General features: G+C 41.2%; 1 protein-coding gene across 1 annotated transcript; it reads right to left on the bottom strand.

The window, feature by feature from the left end:
* Window positions 1-819: 819 nt before the first annotated feature.
* LOC119518131 (patatin-like phospholipase domain-containing protein 4) lies at window positions 820-23,210 on the bottom strand. Its single transcript, XM_037815182.1, has 3 exons — window positions 23,186-23,210; window positions 1,631-1,779; window positions 820-951 (listed from the first exon to the last, which is right to left on the bottom strand). The coding sequence occupies exons 1-3, from the start codon at window positions 23,208-23,210 to the stop codon at window positions 820-822; spliced, it is 306 nt and encodes a 101-aa protein (XP_037671110.1).
* Window positions 23,211-23,524: the final 314 nt, after the last annotated feature.

Raw genomic sequence — 23,524 nt, 5'->3', positions numbered from 1 at the left:
TGTCATTTTTATTCCCAGCCCACTTGGTTCTTTATTTTTAGTAGTGTTTCGTCTATTTAAAGGGTCGATATATCCAGCATATAGATCCATGGCCTAAACATTCAGTGAGGTGCGGCCTGTTAGCAAACCCGAGGGCAGGGGTGATCAGGGAGCCTGAGAAAGAGACAAAAACGGACATGCAAGCGAGGCCTGGCTGTACAACAGGAAGCGTCCAAATAGCCTGACAAGCTCCTTAGCTGGGCTGGGGTTTGGGGGAAGGAGGGGTGGGGCAACTGCCTACTGAGAAAAAGGAAAACATACCTATTTCCCAGTCTCCTGGGCTTTTTGACTTCCCTCTTCTCTCTGCCCCCGACCTCCTTACCAGGAGAAATAGCACGCACCTACCCGGAAAGCCAACCTGGGTTCAGCTAACACTTGTCAAGTCTTTGGAGAGGCTGCCCCTGGCTCCCACTGCCAGGACCCTGGACAGCGGCTTCCCCTGGGGGCCTGGTTGGGGCTGAGCATAAATAAGTTCCCTTCAGTTCCGGGTGAAAGGACGCCCATGTTTTTTGTGGAAGCCATGCTGCCATTCTCCGCAAAAAGTCTTCGTGGCAGCCCCATGTTCAACATGCCACGGCTTAAAAGTCATGATTTACCATCCCCTGAAACTGATTCCCCATCACCTTGGTGTTCCCTTCTTAACAAGGTTGCCAAAATCTAATAAAATGCCTCGTTTCCTTCCTTACGACAAGGTCCTGATTTTTTTGAAAATATATTTAATTAGAACTCTGCATCCTAAAATGTCTGAAATCTGTTTTGAATTATAAACTTGTAAGCATTCTACTCAAACCAATTTTCTTTTAGTAGAAACCTAATGGTGTCATCGAAGCCACACTGGTGCAGGGATTCCATTTTCCTCTTGCTCAGTGGAAAAAGGGCTTGGTTGAGCCTCACCAGGTTGGCCACCGACAGCTGGGATGGAAAGACAGAAAAGTGAGCCGTAGGTACAAGTAAATGTACAGTGTGTTTTATGATATATGCATTCTCAATAAGAAAAGCAGTACAAAAAACTAAACTTAAAAAGGTGACTCCAGCCATAGAGTAAATTGGGCATCCTCAGCCTCGGCACTCCTGACATTCCAGATGGGGTCCCTCTTTGTGGTGGGGCTGCCCTGTCTACATCAGGCTGTTTAGCAGCACCCCTGGCCTCTACCCATTAGATGCCAGCAGCACTTTGCCCCCCAGTTTTGACAACCAACATGACCCCAGCCATTGTCAAATGTCCCCTGGGGTGCAGAATCACCCCCAGTTGAGAGCCACTGGGATGGAGAAAGGCAGTCCATATTCATAGGTAAATATTTTAGATAAATTTGAGTCCCAAGATTTTCAGCATATTTTAAACAGTAAATGATCTAAGTTCAACTTGACTCTGAAATTCTGCCAAGTTTATTAACCTGAAAAAAAAAATGAAGCAAAATAAAATGTTAAACAAAGAGATAGATAATAAGCAGTAAGAGGACAGCATACTCACAGTTTTCAAAGATGTTTGTATACAAAATCATCACTGAACTGTCTCAAATATTTGGGACACATGCTAAATTCTTTGGGAAAGTTTTTGATTAGGACTGTTCAAATACAATTTATTACTCACAATTAAGTTCTGATTGGCGACATTAATGTACAGCTCTGGCTGCCCCTTGTCCTGTGGGGAGATGTCTGATCGGCCACCAAAGGGCGAGACGGTGACCGTCCGCCCTGTAGGCAGAACAGGAATGCTATCGGTGAAGCCACTGTCCACCTCTGTGGGAAGAAGCGCCCAAGTCAGGCCATGGCAAGGACACATGACACACGTGAAGAAAATGACCATGGGTTTCTCAACAGGGTTTTCTTTCCTTCTAGTAAAACCCATGCCTTGGAGACACTGTTAAATTACTACTTGTGTATACTAATTTGATTGGCGATTTATTCTGGAAGCAAAAAAAAAAAAAATCTCTGTACACATGGTCATTTACCAATACAAGAAGAACTCTGGACAGAATCGGGAACTCTCTCCAATTGCTTAAAGGCCTTAGTTAAATTATTTTTTTTTTCACTGATTATAGTGCCTGTGTAAGAAGCCATGTGGAGTTATTTTGGGAGTCACTATTTAATCAGAGTGGCAAGTCACGTTTACTACTGACAGTGAACAAAACATCCACCACAATGGGAGGTTCTGTTTCTATTGTAAGAAATGGAAATTGCATTTTCTAGCAGCAAATGTAAAATAAACAGAGGAACCGAAAACCTTTCTATTACTAGAGGGGCTGCTGAGGACATGGAGCAGGAGGTGTGGCCTTAAAGAAAGGGGAGTGCTGCATAAAATCTAGGGTTGCTCAGAGGAGTTCTTGTACTTGCAAGCGCACCCCAAAGAGAGTGATAGCTAGAGCAGATAAGAGGCATTTCCTTACTCTGGAAAGAAATGAAAGCGTGCACAGGGTAAGGATGGGGTGAAGGTGAAATGTGCAGGAGGTGCCACAGTGGCCCCTCTATGCTTCTACGGACAAGTACACTGAGGCAGGACCACCAGAGAAATGAAATGAACATTGCATATGCTATCAATCCCCAGGCGAAGGCGTCTCCATCCATCCACAAACCTATGCATTTACACAGTGTGCTCCAGCAACAGACAGGCAAAGATCAAGTTCAAATTCCTGAAGCTATGGTTGTCATTAGAAATACCCTGCAGAGGATATGCCAAAAAATATACAGTCTGGTAATAGGGGAGACTCCCTGACACAGAGTATTTAGCTGAGAAATTCACAAATTAAGTTTCACTTGAACATTTAAAATACAAAAGTGAGCAAGGAGGGAAAGACTGGTTGATAGAAGATGTCTCAACCAAGTAGTTCATTCATTTCTTCTAACATTTCATTCACTTCTTCTAAGGTGTCTCTTGGGTTTTCTTATTTTTCTTTCCAGAGCTACTGACTAAATGACCTACACTGTGCTATTTACAATGGCCTTAGCCAGCCATCAGTTCACCCAAAGGGGACAAAAGAAATAACTAAAAAATAAGGCTGGAATAAAACTTTTGAAAGAATTACATTTTAGTGAAGGAGTAGTTTGGGTTAAAATGAAATGGAACTGGATAATTTGCTTATTGTCATTATTTTGAAAAGAATATAACACACACATATATAAAAATATAAAAATACAGATACAAACATTCATATCTGTATGTGCATATATGTGTGTGTGAGTGTGTATATGAAGTTACATAAACATCATCTAAAAAAGTAGAAATTTACAATAAGAAGCCTCTCCAAAATATCTGATTCTGTGTCTTTATTGCCTGAAAGCTTAATTTTGTTTCTGAGAGCTTAATTTTGTTTTTGTTTTTTCTGATTGTGATTTCTGGAATAGAATGATACCAAGAAAAGAAAAAAAAAAAAAAGCCATTCAGTAATTTCCCAATTTGATATTCTCAGTAGAAGAACCAATGACGTAAAATCTATATAGGTTTCATCAAGGAAAATTAAAAATATGTACCATGTGTCATATAACTTTAAGTAACAGCTCAACTGACTTATTCAACTTAATGAAAAGAAGTGCAATCTAGCTCATTAAATTGAAAAGTGTTCTAATTTACATGGGGTTAATGACTACGGTTTCAGGCAATGGGAAATCCTTTTTCCAAATAATGTTCACTCCTGTTAGCTCTTATTCTAATGGATAAATGATTAAGGAAAACGTAGAGCTTATCAAATACCTTCATGGGATTTGCAGTGATGCTAGCTCCCCCATCACCCCAGACGATATCCTACAGGTAGCAGCACACCTGACTGCCTGACATGTGCTCTCTCTACCCAAGAGAGAGCACTCCAAATAACCACACATTCATTCAGAGTGTGATCTACCAACATTTCTGGAAGCAACAACAAAAAGTAGCAAATATTCCTCAACCTCCAGATTAAAAGCTGCAATATTTTATATCTCAGGTTCCAGCGATAATTTAAAATTTTGTGCTTTAAATAATTCTGTCCATGGGTCCTCTGTTTGCTGTATACTCCTAAAAGCCATTTCTACATTCTTGCCCCTTGGGCAGCACCTCCATGAGCTTCTATGATTCCAAAATCATACTCAAGAAAGATAACTCTGCTGGCTCAACCCCATTAGCATTTTGCTATATGTTCATTAAGTTTTTATCCTATAGCACCATCTTCCTCAAAGGAAAGGTGAATTCAAATACATAAAAAGTACCTAGGCCAAGTGGGTTGCAAATCAAATCCTGCTAGTTTTAGCATTGTGGACACTTAATAACTCTTGTCCTACCTCTTATGCCTTTTCCTAACTTTGACCTCATTCTAAAAGTCTGCCAAGTTAAGGTAAATTCCTGAGTCTGAAGAAATATGAATAAACAACTGTGCAGTAGGAAAAACAAAAACAAAAACAAAAAAACCCATGCACAACTGGGGTTATTTTCTAAAGGTTACAGCACTAAAAGTCAGGATTCATTGAATCAGTTCTAAAGAGAGAGTGGTGCCTGTTACACCCAGCCAAACCAGATTATTTGTTTGTCAGGACTTGTTAAACGTTGTTTGATATGCTGATATATTAAGGGTACATATTAAGAAAATGCCCTATGGTTTATAAATTTAAGCAACTAACATTATAGAATTTAAGTTAAAAACTTAAAATCTTAAAAAAAAAAAAAAAAAAAAGGAGGAAGCCTGAGACGATAATCTCTATTGAAAGGGCCTATTGATTGGGAAGTAAATAACTGAGCATCTGCTGTGTGTTTCATAGCCCCTGGGGAAATACCGGTGATAAAATTGATTTTGGTGCTCAATTTTCTTAATGTGTATTTTGCTCAAAACACAAGGAAATAAAAAAAATCTTTTATTGGAAAAATGCATGAGATGTTGATATCTGTAATAATCAACAAACATCATTATGTATGGTTTAATGGTTTGTAAATCAATTTGCCATATATCATTTCATTTAATCTTTACAAGAACCCTAAAAGGTAGGTAGGTCATGCTAGGGTTTTCAGTTTCTTCATTTTACAGAAGAGGAAACTGAGGCTCAAAAGATTACTTGCCCTGTGCCAGGAGTTGGCAACCTATGACCCATCATCTTTTTATGTAAATATTGTGCTACTGGCACACAGCCATGCCCATTCTTTTCCATATCATCTATGGCTGCTTTCACACTTCAAGGGCAGAGTTGAGTGGTTGTATCAGAAGAGATTGTACATCCCACAGCACTGCAAATGTTGGCTACCTGATACTTTGCAGAAAGTATTTGCCAACCCCTGCTGTAGAGTATAGAGGCAAAAGGTACATGGAGCTGGTCTTCGCAACACTGAAAAATTCAGTGATGGTTGATGAGAGTAGGGCAGATCATATTTTTGTAGGGATGGGGCAGAAAGAGTGCATCAGGGGAAGTAAATATGGTTTGAAGAGTCATTTTATATTTGCAGATATGTCTTCTTTGCCTTCATGATTAAGACTATGGACAGTCGTACTCAATAGAATGTTCATGGTTGGTGATGCTCAAAATAGAGGGGACCGAGATGCTAGGCGAGTTTCTAGGTCAGGGGACAGGATATCCCAGGTGTGGTGAGGGAAGACGAGGGAGAGAAGACATGTGAGGTGTTCTGTTCAAAGGGAGTCAAGTTAAAAAAAGAAAAAAAAAGCAAGAGAGTTTGAGAAACCCTGCCCTACTGACTTCTGATAAAGAACGATGTTTGGTATATTGCTGTCTGTCTTAATTTAGGGTTTTCTGAAGGTTGATCAAAAATGTCTCCAAATATCCAAATTTGAGAGACTCTAGGAGGTTGTTTAGCACTTGACAACAAAGTATTCCCTGGAAGACTAGCAGATTCTTCAAAAATCAAATAGACAAGCTGCTGAAAAAATAAGAGCTTTTATTTTAGAATAATTATAAGTTGACAACCAGATTTCCATCAAACCAAATCTAGCTGGTAGCCATACCTACTAACACTGTTTGCTATGACAGTGACTGGTGTACATTTTTGAGTGAAATACCTGAATCAAGTCAAGGACTGCAGTTGACAGTTTTACAAAAATACATAATAACAGAGAGTATTCCACAATGGTTTGCCCATGGATATGACACTGGGTCAATAATGAAGAGATCAGTAATCCATAGCCTACCCAAATGACCAATGGACAGGGAGAATACAGTGACAAATTCCCTATATATGGTCTTGAAATATTATAGATTTTAAAATATTTGAATCTTTGACCAAAAAAACCCACAAAAAACACAAAAATCAAACTGTAGCTTTATCTTGTGATTTGCATATATTAGTTCTAGAGACAATCATATTCTGATTATTTTAGTCCCTTGTCAATGCCAATGCTATCTCTTTTAAAAACTTAATTAAGAACTCCTTCTGAAAATTCTCATTCCTGTTCCCAAATTGATGACAAGAACCTTTGTCATCAATTATATATTATATATTATATTGTTTATATTATATTATATTATATTATATTATTATATTATTATATTATTATATATTATATGAAAATATAACCTGAGAGTATGAACATTCCTGTAGCTTATTTTATCACTGAAGAGGCCATATATTCTGAAAGGAAATTCATTAGGTAAAAACATAAGATTTAACTTCAGTTTATGTCCACTCTTTCATTTATTCAACTATTAATGAATATCTACTATACCTAGGGTGCTAAAAATGGTCTTAGAAAATGAAGCAGGAGAAAAGTACAAAAGAAAAGAAAAGGAAAAAAACCCACTAAAACATAAATAGGAAAATGACATTCTCAAAGACATAAAGCCACTTCAAACAAATCAAGAAGCAAATCTATTATTTGTTTGGTTTAAGTTAATCTTAAGTCTTGTTGAAGCACCATGCTTCTGAATGATTAAATGAAGGATTTCAGAAAAAAAATAGGAAGATTGGGTCCACGAATCAATGGTGGTAAAACCCAATTAATTAAAAACCAAAGTGAAAGCAGGCTTGGAAAGGGGAAATCTGAGGATTGGAAAAATCACAAGAGCAGAGCTTGGGCTGGGCTGCCTCTTAGCTGCTGCCACACCAAACTGCTGTCTCTGCCTTCGTGACTTGATACCATGAAGAGCAGTATTGCCAAGGCCATTTTGCTCCCCCTGCTGCGTCAACCTCAGCTGCTTCAAAAAAAGAAAAACAAAACAAAACCAAAAAACCCAACAAAAACAAAACAAAACAAAACAAACAAAGTCTGAGTTCCATGAAAACATCAATATCCAAAAAATTAGTTGTTTTCAGCATGCCTGAATTTTTTATGTAACTTAAATCCTGTAAGAAGTTCATACTCACAATAAAACACTGCATTGAAAGCAAAGTTAATTTATCTCTGAAAAGGGCAAGGAAAGAGTCTAGAAAATCACTTGGCATAAAAATCCTATTAGACTGTGGGAGGAGATCGGGCTCGTGGGGAATAGGTCATAAGCACAGAACAACGACACTTGCAAATTGCGGCTTTCTGGCATTTTCAATGACACAGGGTTTCCGAGGTGTTCTGTCAATCATTAGTGTGCATGGGGGTGCCCTCAGTGCAGACTTCATTAAACACTAAAGGAAAGTTGCTGCTTTCAGGAGACCTGAGGTCAGTTTGACCAGTCATTATCAGGCATCTCTACACACAGGCAATGAGTGATCGGCTGTCCAAGGCCAAGGGACTTCACCATCTTTCTGGCAGCTTGGGACCTCTGTATTCCCTGCTGTTTAATTGTAGCTCCTGTTCAATGTTCTTGTCCATGGATTCAATTCCATAATGGAAAAGTTAATTGGGAAAATCTAGTTCCTCATACCTGGCACTTTTAATGGTTCCTAGCCTTCCAGGCACATACTCAAGAAGTGGGGATGGGATGGAAAGAAATAAACTGAGGGAAATGTTTCTAAAAAGGAACTAAAAAGGCACAGCAGAGATAGAAGCATAAATGTTCATACTGGGAAAGTTTCCCTCTTTCAACAAGTGACCTCAAGGACCTCCATGTCTTAGTTACCTCATCTGTAAAAATGGAGGTAATAACCCAAGAGCAGATAGAATTAAATTATGGTGCATATAATAGAAAGTAATACTAACAAGAAAAGATTTACTTATTTTTCTTTCCAAAGAATAGTGGAGGGAAAACTGGTAAGGCAGGTTTAAAATATCACTCAGCAGCCAGGCCCTTTCCAGCTCACTCTTCTGCCATCTCTAGGGTGTGCTCTTTGATTGCATGATCCATAATGGTTGCTTGAGCTCCAGTCATCACATCTAAATTCCAGGAAGCAGGAAGGAAAGAAAAGCACATGGCCTGCCTTCCTAGAATTCCTACAGTAATTCAGCTTACCTCTCATAAGCCATTACTTAAATGGGGGGAAAGGTGGCAACTGAAGTCTTTTGAACTACACAGCAATATGCCCAGCTAAAACCTGGTATTCTGTTACTAAGGAGAAAGAGGAGTATGTTTATTGAAAGACAACTAGGAGTGTCTACCACCCAAGTCATCTTCACAATACTTCATAATATGTTATAATAATACTAACTTCGTAACTCTGTGGTTGGTATTTTAAAAAGCAAAATGTTTAGCACAGTCTTGGAACTTACTGGGCTTCTGGGACTAGGCTCTGTTCTATCCTATTTTCCAAGCCCCACCTCCTTCAATCACTTAAATAATGTATCTACATCTCACCTTGGTCACTGCCTCCTAACTTACACATATATCAGCAATTCTAGTGACTTTGACCTCTGAACACCCCTTTTATGATAACATATAATCTCTTGAAATATTCTAGGATTTTTTTTACCATTATGCCATTTGTGTTATGATTACAGTATATTACAAAGCAATAATTTGAATTAAAATTGTTCTTTTTCTGATCATTATAAATTAAAGTTATAAAGTTGACTGTGAGAGCATCTTTAATTGTATTCAAGAGATATAGGTAAAAATAAATGCTTACATTTATTTGTATAGCAAGGGGGCATGCTATTTGACTTATTTTTAAATAATTATGTAATCAAAATTGTGATAAGTCAAAGTATTCAAATGACAAAACAGATAATGTTTTCTTTGGGAACTGAATATTTATTAGCTCAGGGATGCAGCATCAAAAATAGGAATTAACAAACTACTTTTCATGGGCTGATGTTTAAAGGATTTCATGTTGCTCTTAAAAAAAGAATGAAAGGGCATTTTTTTTCTAACTGGCCTCAGTTAGAAAAAACCCTTTGAGGGGGTTTTAGACTGTTGTTTGAAAGAACATCTCTGCAAATAATAAGAGACATTCTGTCTTAGCAACCACCTGCCCTCCTGCTATATAACCTCTGTACACCTTGGCCCCCTCACTGTCCCTTTTTGACACCACACCAGTGCAGAGGAGCCAAGTATAATATGGGAAACAGGGAAGAGGCTTGTTCAGAAGACCAGGGACTCTCAAGGAAACATTAGGATCAAAGAGATCTGAACATAGATAAATACCTAATCAATAAGCTAAAGGAGTCTTCAAAATTAATTAATTGGCTGTGAGCCTTCAAATCCTTTGAGTACAGACCCTGGCCTGGGTCCTCTGAGTGAAGGCATGAATGAATGAATGAATGAATGGACTACCTATGTAAAACAATGTGTTTATTCATTTATAGATAAATAAATACATATTACGGTACGTGAAACAAATGGCATTCGTGGCATTCACTCAAACACGACTGAGCCTGCTCATCTCTCTTATGTGTTAACTAGATACTGTGCGCGATTATAAAATGCACGTGCTGGGAAATGCATGCGGTGGAGGCGTGGGCTAGGGTACAACGTGCATAGGACAAACCCGGTGTAGAATGCAGAAAGAAGCTAGCTAAAAACCACCAGGCAGCACTGAGGGCAGTCTGGGATTGGTTGTTCATCTCTCCATCTCCCTAAAAGAACTTGCCTCCTGCCTCCAGGGCCAGCAGGACAGAAGGCAGCTCTCCTCCAATAAATACCTGTTAGCCTCACAGGATTAAGTGCATCTAAGGCATGGAAATCACAACAGAACCTGGAGAAGGGATCCTTACCCAGCCAGAGGGGCTCCTGTGGGCGGGACAGAAGGACGTGATGCAGCACTGTTTTGAGGCCTGGGTGGGTGGCACCTGATGTCTCTCACCCTGAAGGTGCAGTCTGCATCTAGCTGTTTACAGAGGGGACTGTGAAGAAGACTATGGGGTGGAGTAGTGTTTTGTTGCTTTGAGTAATATGTATTAATGACTTCAAAAAGATCAAAGATGTTTCAAAAAGATGAAAATAAGGGCATCTCAGTCACTCATTTGATACACACACACACACACACACACACACACACACACACACACACCAATATGTGTATACAGATAGATTTCAAAAAGAGGATTTTTTAAATGATGAAAATGAGTTTCCCCAGCAATCATTCCATTCTCTGGATCTTGACGATAAGGCACCGCAGTCCCTGTATTTGAATGTTCTTTCTGTTAAATACAAACAAAACTATTTATGGAAAACACATAAACTGATTTGGAGTCTCGAGAATAATTATGAACTTGGATCTGTCAAAGGCAATGCATTAATTCTGGGGATTCCTGGTAATTGTCCAGTTCTGAAAACATTACCTGCCCTTTGTACTCCACTGTTTTCAGCCCTGCATAAATGGGCACTGTCCTAGTTTGCTAATGCTGTGGTATGCAAAACACCAGAGACAGATAGGCTTTTATAAAATGGGGGTCTATTTTGCTACACAGTTACAGTCTTAAGGACACAAAGCGTCCAAGGTAACACACCAGCAATCGGGTACCTTCACCGGAGGACAGACGGCCAATGGTGTCTGGAAAACCTCTCCTAGCTAGGAAGGCAGCCGGCATCTGCTCCAAAGCTCTGGCCTCAAAACGGCTTTCTCCCAGGATGTTCCTCTCTAGCAAGCTTGCTCCTCTTCAAAACATCACTCCCAGCTGCACTCAGTTAGTTTCCTCTGAGTCAGCTCATTTATATAGCTCCACTGATCAAGGCCCACCCCGAATGGGTGGGGCCATGCCTCCATGGGAACATCTCATCAAAATGATCATTACCCACACCTGAGTGGGGCACATTCCAAGCAAATCTAACCAGCACCAAAAACCATCTGCCCCACACAAGACCACAAAGATAATGACATTTGGGGGACACAATACACTCAAACCGGCACATTCCACCCCCTGGACCCCAAAATGACACTATCTTTCCAAATACAAAATACATTCATTTCATCACAATATCACAAAAACTTAAATCATTTCAGTAACATAAGTTAAGCACAAAATCCCATCAAAATCAATTATAGGCATGGCCAGTCCTAAGGCATAATTTCTCTTTAGCTGTGGATCTGTGAACTTAGAACAAGTTATATGCTCCCAATATACAAAGGAGAGACATTCATAGGATAAACATTTCCATTGCCATAAGGAGAAACAGTAAGGAAAACAGGGTTAACAGAAGCAAAACAGTTCCTAAAACCTGCAGGACAAACTCCATTAGATTTCAAAGTCTGAGAGTCATTAACAGAACAACGTTGCATCCTTGGGGCTTGAGAGAGCGGGAGCCTAACCCTTCCCAAGGGCCTTTTTGGCAGCTGTTTCCTCTCCAAATGCTTGGGTGAGTGCTCCAACATATCCACACATTGGGGAGACCACCTTCTCGGCCCCACCCTCCTCAAACATCGGGGCAGCTCCCAGATTCCCTTCCATCTCCGGGGCACACGCTCAACCCCTTCAGAACAGTGTGGTGGCAGCCAGGCTCTCCCCAATTCCCTGGGAATGTGCTCCAACCTCTTTGGGACCTGAAGTGGCAAAACTCTTCAGAGCATCGAGGCGCCCACCCTCGACCTCCAGGGCAAACTCACCCTTTCCATGCGTGTGGGCTGCTCTGCTCTCCCAGCCCGAGACCTCTTGACTCCAGACCTCAACCTCCATGGCTCTGTCTTTGAAGAAATTTTTCTTTCAGTTTGTTCCTTGTCTGTCTCCTCCAGTCCAGACCCGCAATGGCTCCATCTATAAAGATCTCACAAAAATTCTGTTGGCTTTGCATGAAGCATGCAGGGGTCAAAGCCATCAGACAATCGGAGTTTCCACAAATCCTTTCTGCTTAACTCCTTATCCAATCTTGGCTTGTCCTCACGTTGGGCTATAGCTTCTGGGATTCTACCCACTGGAAGCCCGTAATTTTCCAAGCCATCAACTTCTGGTTTCTTTGAACCCAAGAGTTCAGTTCTAAGTTTCTCTCTCTCTGCTTGCATTTTACTATAAGCTGCAAGGAGAAGCCAGGGTATATCCTCCACACGTAGTCTGGAGATCTCCTCAGTTAAGTATTCCAGGTTGTTGCTTTCAAATTCCTCCTTCCATCTGACACCAGGACTCAATTTTGCCAAATTCTCTGCCACTTTAAAACAAGGATCGCCTTTCTTCCAGTTTGCAACAACACAGTCATCATTTCTGTTCACTTCATCAGAAGTATCTTTAGAGTCCATATTTCCACAAACAGTCTCTTCAAAGCAGTTTAAGCCTTTTCTATCAAGCTCCTCACAATTCTTCCAGCATATTCCCCTTATCCATTTGAAAAGCCGTTCCAACATGTTTGGTATTTGCAAACTCAGCAGTAAAATCACCCCACTTCTCTGGTACCAAAATCTGTTTTAGTTTGCTAATGCTGCAGAATGCAAAACACCAGAGATGGATAGGCTTTTATAAAACGGGGGTTTATTTTGCTACACAGTTACAGTCTTAAGGCCACAAAGCGTCCAAGGTAACACACCAGCAATCGAGTACCTTCACCGGAGGACAGCCAATGGTGTCCGGAAAACCTCTGCTAGCTAGGAAGGCAGCCGGCATCTGCTCCAAAGCTCCGGCCTCAAAACGGCTTTCTCCCAGGACGTTCCTCTCTAGCAAGCTTGCTCCTCTTCAAAACATCACTCCCAGCTGCACTCAGTTAGTTTCCTCTGAGTCAGCTCATTTATATAGCTCCACTGATCAAGGCCCACCCCGAATGGGTGGGGCCACACCTCCATGGGAACATCTCATCAAAATGATCATTACCCACAGCTGAGTGGGGCACATTCCAAGCAAATCTAACCAGCACCAAAAACGTCTGCCCCACACAAGACCACAAAGATAATGGCATTTGGGGGACACAATACACTCAAACCAGCACATCAACCAAGGATGATCTAATGGAGAGACTTTAAGAATTCTTAGACATTTCTGGCACATCTTCTGGGTGAAAATTACAGCACATGAATAAAAATGACAGCAAATCACCAGTCCTAGTGTCACCTGCTTAGACTGCTTCACCACAGTATTCCTCTCCAAAAGGGGTGTTCAGATATCAACTCCCAAAATATGAGAACTCTGAGCCTTCCTGCCTCCTTTAGACTTTCAACAGGTTTTTCTTATATGAAGGTATACATTTCCAAGCCATTGCATTACCTACAAGGAAGAGAACAAAAGCACTATGTAGAGTTGGTCTCCTGGGCAGGGAGGTACTTCTGTCAAGCAGTTACTGATTTCAAGTGTTCCTTGAAAACAGTTTAAACCACTTGGCTGAGTTCAGTTATGCTTATTTATAAAATGCCTGACATTCCCACGATACCAGCTTTGCTTCCTAGTTAAGAGCAGTGCCTTCTGTTTACCAGTGTAATGCCCTGATTGATACAGTCAAACCGCTATCAGGGGACTAGGGAAGTTTTATAACCACACCAGCATCTATGCCTTACAGTTTGTAATGCTTACAGGATGCTTTGGGGATTTTTCTCCAAGGATAAATCAATCCCTTTAATCTCGTTGCCATCTATACGTCATGGAGGTATTTTGCTCTGTGGTTTTGCCTATTTGCAAGATAAATTGAAGTCTTTCTTTTGAATCCCAAACCAGAATATGATGCACAGAACTGCTCATTAACCTCAGACTCCTGAAAACCCCATCCCAGTCCCAGCCCTCCAACCCTTAACTCACCAACATTTTTTTTTTTTTTTTAGCTGATAGGGATTCCCAAATATATTGTTGTCAGAAAACCTGCTATTAGGGAAGGTTTCTCTTGAAATTGGTCTTTGGAGAGATAGTGGTAAGAGCAGGGACTTGACCAATAAGCCTATCCTTTCTTTCTAGGGTCTTTCTTTTCCTTTTTGCCTCAGGAAGGGAAGTTAATATCTACTACTATCCACCATCCTCCTTAAAAACAAACTTGCAAATAATCCATCTCACCATTTACTGATAATAGTGATTATTTCATATGACTTGAATAAATGAGATTATGTTTCTCTTTAAGACAGGAGAGCAGTTAAAATGTAATAACCTTGAACAGCAGTATTATTTTTAACAAGACTCATTTCTACACAAGGCACAGTCAAAGAAGAGTTACTTCTCTAATACATTCATCTGAATATTGTTCCTTTATTGCTGTATTTCAATTCTTCTTCATATTTTTTAATCTTTAAAATGGTGTGCTTCAGAAGTAGGTGCCTCTGTCACTGTCTAGTTCCAATTTTCAAGACAGAAATTTCTGAGATGATTAAAAATGCTTTTATGCAAGCAATTGAACTACACTTCCCAGGAATAAAACTGCTTCTCAATAAAATCTACATATAATAGCCATGATACTATCAATTCCAGATTTCGGAATGATAATTTCTGCATCTGAGTGGGGGATTACTTTTAGAGCAGCCAGCTGCTCTAGTGATGTTAAGTGCCTGCCTTAACATTAGAATCAGCTTTGTAAGTGGCTTGACAGAGAGTCTGGGTTGAGTCTGAAACCTGGGAATCCATTTGTTTCTTCAGTCTTCTAATAAGATTCTAATAGAGATGTATCTTCCTATTTGTAAGATTCTGGTTGTACTGAGCCAGAATGCTTGTCTGCTTTGCTCTGTTTCTCTCCATGGTTGTGCATTTCATAGACCTATTCTCCTTAGTTAAGGATTTCAGATGAAGCTTGATAAAATTGGTACTTGGTGACTGTTATCAGTTGAATCATCTTCCTCAAAAAGGCATGTTCCAATCAAACCCCTGGTCCCTTGAATGTACCCTGTTTGGAAATTGGATCTTTGAAGATGTGATTAGTTAAGATGAGGTCAAACTGGATTTGGGTGGGCCCTGATCCGACATGACTGGCATCTTTAGAAGCAGGGGAGAATTTAGGATAGAGAGAAAGACACAGAGGACAAGGCCACTTGAAGTTGGATGGGGCAGAGATTAGAGTGATGCATCTACAAGCCAAGACTCGCCAGCAAACACCAGAAGCCAGGAGAGTTTGGGACGGATTCTTCCTTATGAATTTCACGTGGAGTGTGGTCCTGTTCACACCTTGATTTCCGACTTGCCAGTCCCCACAGTCGCACGGGCCAGTTCCTTAAATCTCTCTCCCTTTCTCAAAATAGATGCACATCCATATCCTGTTGGCATCTTTGAACTGTCTGGACATCACAGCACGTTCTTTCTTTGCACACATGGCTCCCTTTGTCTTACTGCTGGTTTCCCAGTCCTGTCCCTGCTTTCCTCCTCTTCCTTGGGCATCTACTTCCAACATGACCTACAAGCACAGTCATTCCACCACCATGTTATGACACTCACTACACCAAACTAGTTGCTTTCTGGGGTGAATCTCTCTGTTACACCACGAGCTCTTTAAAAATCAGATCAGGCTTGATTCATCTTTGCATCTCCAAGATCCCGAACAGCATTAAGACCTCAGTAATGACAAAGTAAATATTTGCTCAAGGTCTTTGAATTCACCTTTCCTGCCACTTTATTCCCATGGCCCCACTTTGACTTTGATCTTGAATTTCACACCACCACAAAGGCACGGCTTCTCCTCTCACAGCATCCTCGTACTTCCTCTTCTCCATCCTAAAATTGATCTACTCGTCTTCTCATTTCAGGTGCACATGGTGGGCATTTTATGAGCACTCAAGCCTCAGAGCATTTGCTCACGTGATTTTCCTTGTCTAAAATCCTTGCCCTCCCATCTTACCCTCCTCCAGGACAGTTCCATGTGTCCTGCTTCTCCATCAGTGTTTACCTTGATGCCTGTGTCCGCCCCTGCTTTCCTAATGCTCTCTCAAGTTCTCAGGGATGCTGGCCCACTGGGAAATGATTTCAATGCCAGGCCATAAGGCCTTGTTCAGTGTGTCCTCCTGAATCCACAGCAAGATCAAACAGTGTTGAGAAGAGAAACCTGTCTCCCCTTCTGGTATAGCCTTTATTGGTGATGTGTCAGGAGGCTGCAGGCACCAGGGATTCAGCTTCTGTTTTTATCGGCCCTGCCTGCCATCTCTCCCTCTTTCTCTTCTTATTTCTCTCTCTTTTTAAAGTTTGGTATTTGATTGTCAATTTGAAGGAGAAACAATAATGTTAGCTGTGAAAGGATGGCCACTGGTGGGCACTTACAAGAATGAGACTTCCCTTTTTGGATGTCCCTCCCTGACTCTCCATCGCCATCTATTTTTACCTGATACTCTCCCATGAATTGCGGGACTAATATCACCCTATATTCTCCATTCTCAAGAGTCCTGACTGTTCCTCTGCCTCTCAGCCATCACACCAACTGCTGCCGTCACTGACCATGCCTTTCTCCCTCCCCGATTTGCTTGTTTGCCTGACAACTCCCTGCTGGTCCTTCCGACCCGACTCACTGGATTGGCAGCTCCAGCTACACCCTTCATAGCAGGGGCAGAAACTGACCCCCTCTTGCCTGTCTTCCTGCTCCTCTATTATAATACTTAACAACGCGTACTTCATCTTTTGTTTCCATATGTGAGCCCCTCCAAGGTTTTGGAGTTTATCTGGCTCCTCTTTGTATTCTTAGCCTCTCACAGAGTGCCCGGTACATCCCAGCTGTGGGATAAATAGTTACTGAAAGGTACTTCTATGTGCAGACAGACTTTAAGGATCTACCTACTTTTTCAGCATTGGGCTACCTTTTGATTAAAAGGGCATTCTTTGATGAACAATAAGCACAACCATCAGCATTAACAAATATTTTCAAGAATTGAATTACTTATAAAGAGTAAATCTTCCCATTTTTATGAGCTTGCATTATCTTGTAAATGAGTTAGTGTGTGGCTTTCACCCACATTTTAATGAGAGGGCTGGTAATTTTCTTTAGGTGTGGTTTGATAAAGTGTCATTAGAGTATGGTTATGTGGTTCTTTTAAAAATTAGCAAGCATTTGAAAGTGCTATGGAAGAAAGATTCTTGTTTAAGTAATTCCAGAGCACCAGGGTTTAGTGGAAACATACTCGGCTCACAATCTGGAGACCTGAGTCAGTGTCCCAGTTCTGCCTTTAGTTAGAAGTGTGACCTGGGTGTGTCTCTTAAACATACAGTTCTCTTATCTGTGAATTAGAATATCTCATATAACAATTTTACAAGTTGTTTTATAAGCATAGAGCACTATAAAAACATAAGAGTTTAGTAATATTGTTACTTAAATTTATTTCACTACATTTTCAATTGTATATAGTTCTGCTACTGCTGTGTGTGAGTATGGTTGTCATCTTAGCTTTTTATTTTCTTCTTCCCCTTCTCCCCCTCCTCTTCCTCCTCCTTTTTCTTCTTGTTTTGAGTGGTCCAGTCTTGTGATAGATACAAGGTTTTGTTCAAGAATCCATTAAGGTGTCCCCTACCATAAGGAACTTTGGGAATTTTTGTTTGAATATCATTATCTTTTAGAAAGGAAAAATTATAGAGAAAAGAAAAGGTGAAGGAAGGGGAGCTGAAATGTATGGGCCACTGCCCTGTTTCAGACTCTCTTCCTGCTTCTTTCTCCCCAGTGGCTCATTTTATCTTCCCGGCAGCCCATGGGGTAGATGCAACCAGCCAAATTTTTCGTGGGCTTCTGAAACCAGAGTGCCACAGGCTTTATTTTGCTAGCTGCTAAAATAAACACCATACGAGGGTTTGGCTTGACCACAGGACTTTACTGGCTCACGGTTTCAGAGGCTGGGAGGCTTCCTTGCTCCCAGGGTCAGTGTCTTCTGGCTGCTCTCACTCTTTTTTGTCCTTAGCTTTTCTGTCGCATGGCAATGCACACACCCATGTCTTCTCCTTTCTCTTCCTGGTTCCATTGACTTCCAGCTTCTTGCTCTTCCCGTGGCTCGCTCTCTGAATTTCATTCTTGCTTGTAAAGGACTCCGGTAATCCAGATTAAAGCCCAAACTGATCCCATTGGCCATACCTTAACTAAAAGTAACATCTTCAAAAGGGGCTATTTGCAATGGGTTCCCACCCATGAGAATGCAGAGCAAGGCCAACAACATGTCAAACTGGGCACACTATTCAATCCACCACACCACAGAACAGGGTTTTTTACCCTATGCCTGTTGGACCCAAAGCCCATGCAAAGGACGTTAGTGTAGGCCTCTAAAGACTCAGCCATATGGAGGAAGTCAGAGAGTGCTTTGGAGCTATGTGTTTTTATTGTTGTTTTAGAAAAATATCCCCAAAACCTCAGTCTCCCTGAGTGAAAACCCCCTTATCCCCCAAATTTTTAAACAGCATTTGTACCAGCATGTGACATAGCCATGCCCCAGCTTCTGTTCTGGCTGCTCATCTTGCCAGCTTTGACAAGCTTAGTTCTTAAAGACAAACAAAATAAACTCCTTATAGAGAAAAGGATTGCTGAAGTTGGACCCACTAATCCATGTTCTTTTTAATTTCTTTGTTTATTTAGTTTAGGCACTGATGTTTCATTCATATAAAAAATTCTTCTATCTAAAATCAAGTGTGCCTATTTAATTCCCTTCAAAGTAATGAATTATTTTCAAGGAAATTCTGTTTCTGTTGAGGCCTTATTTCTATTCTTTCAGCTCACTGCTGTTTATAATTTATTAACAGTTCTGTTCCTTTCTTGAGAATACTGCCTTGCCATATGTGTCTAACTTTGTTTTTCATGCGGGTGGTTTTCTTTTTCTTTGTTTAATTTCTCTGAGACTTGTGTGCACAATGTAGTCTTTCATGCACCTCATTGTTTTTGAGGACACTTCATAAACCACTATTCTTGTCACTCTCTCAGCAGAAGCATCAGGTGAACTTTCTAAGTCTGCTTCTTGCATCACAGCATGTGTGCATGTTTGGGGGAATTCTGTGGACTGTCTGACACTAATCATGCTGGTTGACAATTCAACATTGATTTCTGATTTTTTTCTCTTAGTTTTTCAAAAACACATAAAAAACAAACATGCACAGCCTAAGTCTGTTTTTATTTTTCTCCTTAAAAAGATTTTCTGGTCTATTTAACATGACATGTGTCTTCATAAGTCTAGTTTCTTGTGTTTAGGTCTTTTATAACATTGGTTTGGAAAATAAAATATGCATCTACAAACCTTTATATACATTCAGTTGGTTAAAATAAAGCTCTTCATTTAATGGAAATATGGTGTGCCAATGAGCATTTGGAATATTGGAGATTTGATATTGTAGATACTTGATTACAAAAAGCAGTGGTTCTAAACTTTACCAGTTGGATGATGACATCATTTTCTCTTATTTCAAACTTTGCTCACCTAATCCTTCTGTAAGAGAAGTTAATAAAATCAGTAACTTTGAAAAGTAATTTGTTCTCCAGCAAGAAGATAGGAAAAAATATTAACGGTATAAACATACATATATATATATATATATACATACATTTGATGGTAACACATGGTTAGGCAGTTACTAAGTTAACAGTAGTAGGATGTGTATAGAGGTGAGGAGAAACTGAAGGGCAGAAGGGAAGGCCCCTCCCCCTGAGAAGAAGCCCCTGTGATCCCACCTGAGATTGTAGCTAATTCCAGGACAAGACAAAGTGTAAACCTAGAATGCGGGCCACAGGTAACAGCAAGGGCTTTTTGTATGTGGTAGCTCCAGTTGTCACTGCATGGTGGATGTCAGCCCTGAAGATGAGGACAGTCCACCACGTTTATTCAAGAGAAGGTAGACCTTGCATCCACCTGGGAGCTGGGGGGAAACGCCAGCAGGTAGGGTTCTGTCTGGGACTCAGGTTCATCCCCCAACCCCAGCAAGGAACTGAGGTGGGAAGCCAGAATTAAGGCAAGAGTCAACAAGCAGCCTTCATGGTAAGCAGGGCTATACTCAGCAGTTCCTAAACTTTCTTACTATTATCAAGGCAATGTGTATTCACAGAGAAACACACACTTCAAAATACAGATGAGGAAAGCTAAAATAAGTAAAACCCACAAACAACCATCCGATAGTAACCAAGATCCACCTGCGAGTTGTTGTTGTTTATATTCATGGGGGAGTGTATTGCCATTTCCCTTTGAGATGGTTGTAGATGTGCTATGTCACAAAATCAGGGCTGTGAATCATTGAGATTCATTGGTCTACAAAGTGTAGGGTGGAATACGATCCGTGGGACAAACGGAATGCCAGGTTATGGCTTTTGGACTGTGCCTGTGGGTAAGAGGAAAGCATGTAACATGGGAAGGGAGATGGGACAGGGAGAGCTGAACTTTGAAAATGTTAATTTAGTTAACGTGTCAAGGATTCTGTGAAGATAGAAATAGATTTACAGGTAATAGGTAACTTAACAGATAGTTTGAAGCTGGAGAGAGTCCATGATGTCCTGAACTGGAGTGGTGGAAGTGGGAATGAAGAGGAAGGAAAGATTCAAGAGCTCTCAAGAGGTAGAATGGGCATAAGGTGGCATTTGATGGGAGCTGGTGAGTGAGAGACAGATATTGAGAGATTTTAAGTTTTATGTCCCAGTAACCAGAACCGTTGGAAGCTGACACAACTCACATGGGTTTGGCTGTGAGACAAGCCTGAACTCCAGAGCTTGGCATTCAGGGCAAAGGGAAAGAAATGGGAATAATCTGAACCAGGGCTAAGGACCTAACTTCATTTTGGCACTGGGCCCCAGGAGGATGGCCACTAGTCTAAATTCCTATTGCTCATAAATTACCTTTGCTTCATTTCTACAAATTCTTTATGATCAAGGAAGGTCCAGGTGCAGTGTCAAAATAATGACCCGATTAATGAAATCTCTATTTCTATGGCTTCTCACAGATTCCTTTGCTATCCTTCTTTGGGTCAAGGTTCTTAGTGCAGTGTCCAAAAGTCTAATGCAGATATTCTACTTCTCCAATGAAAGCTGGCATTACAAGTGCACTCCAGTCCAAGAAAGATGTGTTAGCTGAAAGCTATTACAAGAGAGCATCAGAAAATGTCAGAAGAAGCAGAGCAGTGTGCTTAAGTATAACATGAAGATATATTCTGCATGATGCTTCAGAAGTAGCATGCACAAGTAACAGATGACTTGTATAAGGAAACAATAGAAGCAAAGTACCTAAGTCATTTTCAGCATTGGTGCACAGGGATTTTTGACTCACTGCCTATTAAGTTCTATTACATTATGACAGATGATAATCTCTCACATCAAGCATGATGTTAGAATGGAATTTAAAAGAAGTTCTTCCATTTCAATCCTCTGCCTCTAGACTCTAGCCATGACATTGAAACAGGATTTAAAAGTAACTCATTAATCCAACCTGCTCTCCTATCCAAGACGGAGTGGGCAAGTTTACCTCCACCACCCACACTGGGGCAGTGTCGGTAAATGCTAGATCCTGAAACAGCAATGCTGCTTAAGTTGTGTGTTTCTTACTCAGGTCAAAAGCAACACAATCCTGACCACCCTTTCCCCGACCTTCCTTCTCTCGCATTCTCTCTATAACTTTAGTTAAGCAACAGTTGTAGTATCATCCTGGATTTCAAACTCTGTCCATTTTCAACCTATTGCTGAACATGTGTGGTATCAGGAGGCACACAATCAGAGTGTTGGCAAGGAGGAGCTTGCATTACTCTCCCATCTTTGTCTACTCCAGCCCAGCGCCTGCTGTATGTGGTGATGTGCTTTGAAGCTTGTGTTGTCCACTGTGCGAGAAGAAAGAGCTTTCACGGCCCAGGGTGTGAGGAAACTTGCCAATGGATGTTTTCTTTCTCCCTTCTTCTTGTTGTAGAGGTGAGAGGACAGAGATCTGCTTCTCCCTGGAGATGTCCAGCCTTTTCTCCTTCTCTCTTTGGGTCCCTCTTTCTGGAGGGACAGCCGAGTTGTCCTGAGCAGGTCTGGGTCAGTGTCTTAGTTTGCTAATGCTGCAGAATGCAAAACACCAGAGATGGATTGGCTTTTATAAAAAGGGGGTTTATTTGGCTATACAGTTACAGTCTTAAGGCCATGAAGTGTCCAAGGTAACACATCAGTAATCAGGTACCTTCACTGGAGGATGGCAAATGGCGTCCGGAAAACCTCTGTTAGCTGGGAAGGCACGTGGCTGGCATCTGCTCCAAAGTTCTGGTTTCAAAATGGCTTTCTCCTAGGACGTTCCTCTCTAGCAAGCTTGGTCCTCTTCAAAACGTCACTCACAGCTGCACTCCCTTTTCTCCCCCCACCGAGTTAGCTCATTTATATAGCTCCACCGATCAAGGCTCACCCCAAATGGGTGGGGCCATGCCTCCATGGGAACATCTCATCAGAATCATCTCCCACAGCTGGGTGGGGCACATTCCAAGCAAATCTCTGCTCCACAAGACCACAAAGATAATGGCATTTGGGGGACACAATACACTCAAACTGGCACAGTCAGGTAGCTTTAGACAAAGGGGCAAGTGGTCACTTGGTCTCACACTTCTCTTCTGCTTCTCACTGGTGGCTGTGGTTTAGGTTGACTTCTTACTGTGAGAAGATTTTGTTCTGAATTTTGGAATGGATGTTGGACAAAGAAGAATGGCTTTGGTTTCTGATTCCTTAGATCTTAATCTAGGCAAGGAGAGGCCTATGGAAGGTTTAGCCAAGCTTATTTGGTTTCCACACTGTATTTTGGAAACAACTCTTTAATACAAACTTCTTTTGACTTGTTGGTCTTCTGTGCATACATTTTCCCTTGTGCACAGGGAGAGAAGCGGCTGGTTGAGGACAGGACTGGGTGTTCATGGTCTTATGCTTCATTATTAATATGTAATGACTCTTCCTATTTCATGCACGAGATGGGACTGGTAATTGCCCCATAAGCATTCTCTTGTGAGTTCACATACAAAAGCACAAAATCCCTCTTTAGGGAAGGTGTAACCAAACATCCTAGAAAAGGACTTGGCCCACCTGCTGAAAATGCTAACCACTCCCTGGGGCTGGCTTTCTTGCCAGGTTGTGGGGGCACGTGTAGGCTTCTCATCCTCATGCTCACCGCTTCCCGACAGGGTCACGCCCATGCTTCTGCAGCAACTGTATTTTAAGAAGTTTCCTGGACTACCCTGCTTTCATGCTTCGTGATTGTGCCCTACCAAATGAGGAACTTTCCGTTAGCTTGGAGATCGAGGTCCAAAAGGGTGTTCTAATGACCCCTCTTCTTTTGAAAGGGGGCCATTGTAGACCTTGAGAAATTATTTATTCTGATTTTTATATTTTCCTCCTAGCAGGGAGCCTTGGCATTTCTCAGTTCTGGGGACAGGGTGAAGGTGTGTAGAGGTAGGTCTCTAGGCCCTCAGCTTTCCCTTCTCCACTTTCTCACTGGCATAGTCTCTCA

The sequence above is a fragment of the Choloepus didactylus genome, chromosome 21 (assembly GCF_015220235.1).
Source record: "Choloepus didactylus isolate mChoDid1 chromosome 21, mChoDid1.pri, whole genome shotgun sequence".
Classification (NCBI taxonomy): domain Eukaryota; kingdom Metazoa; phylum Chordata; class Mammalia; order Pilosa; family Megalonychidae; genus Choloepus; species Choloepus didactylus.
The sequence above is the reverse complement of the archived record's forward strand: the minus strand, read 5'-3'. Positions and strand labels throughout refer to the sequence as shown.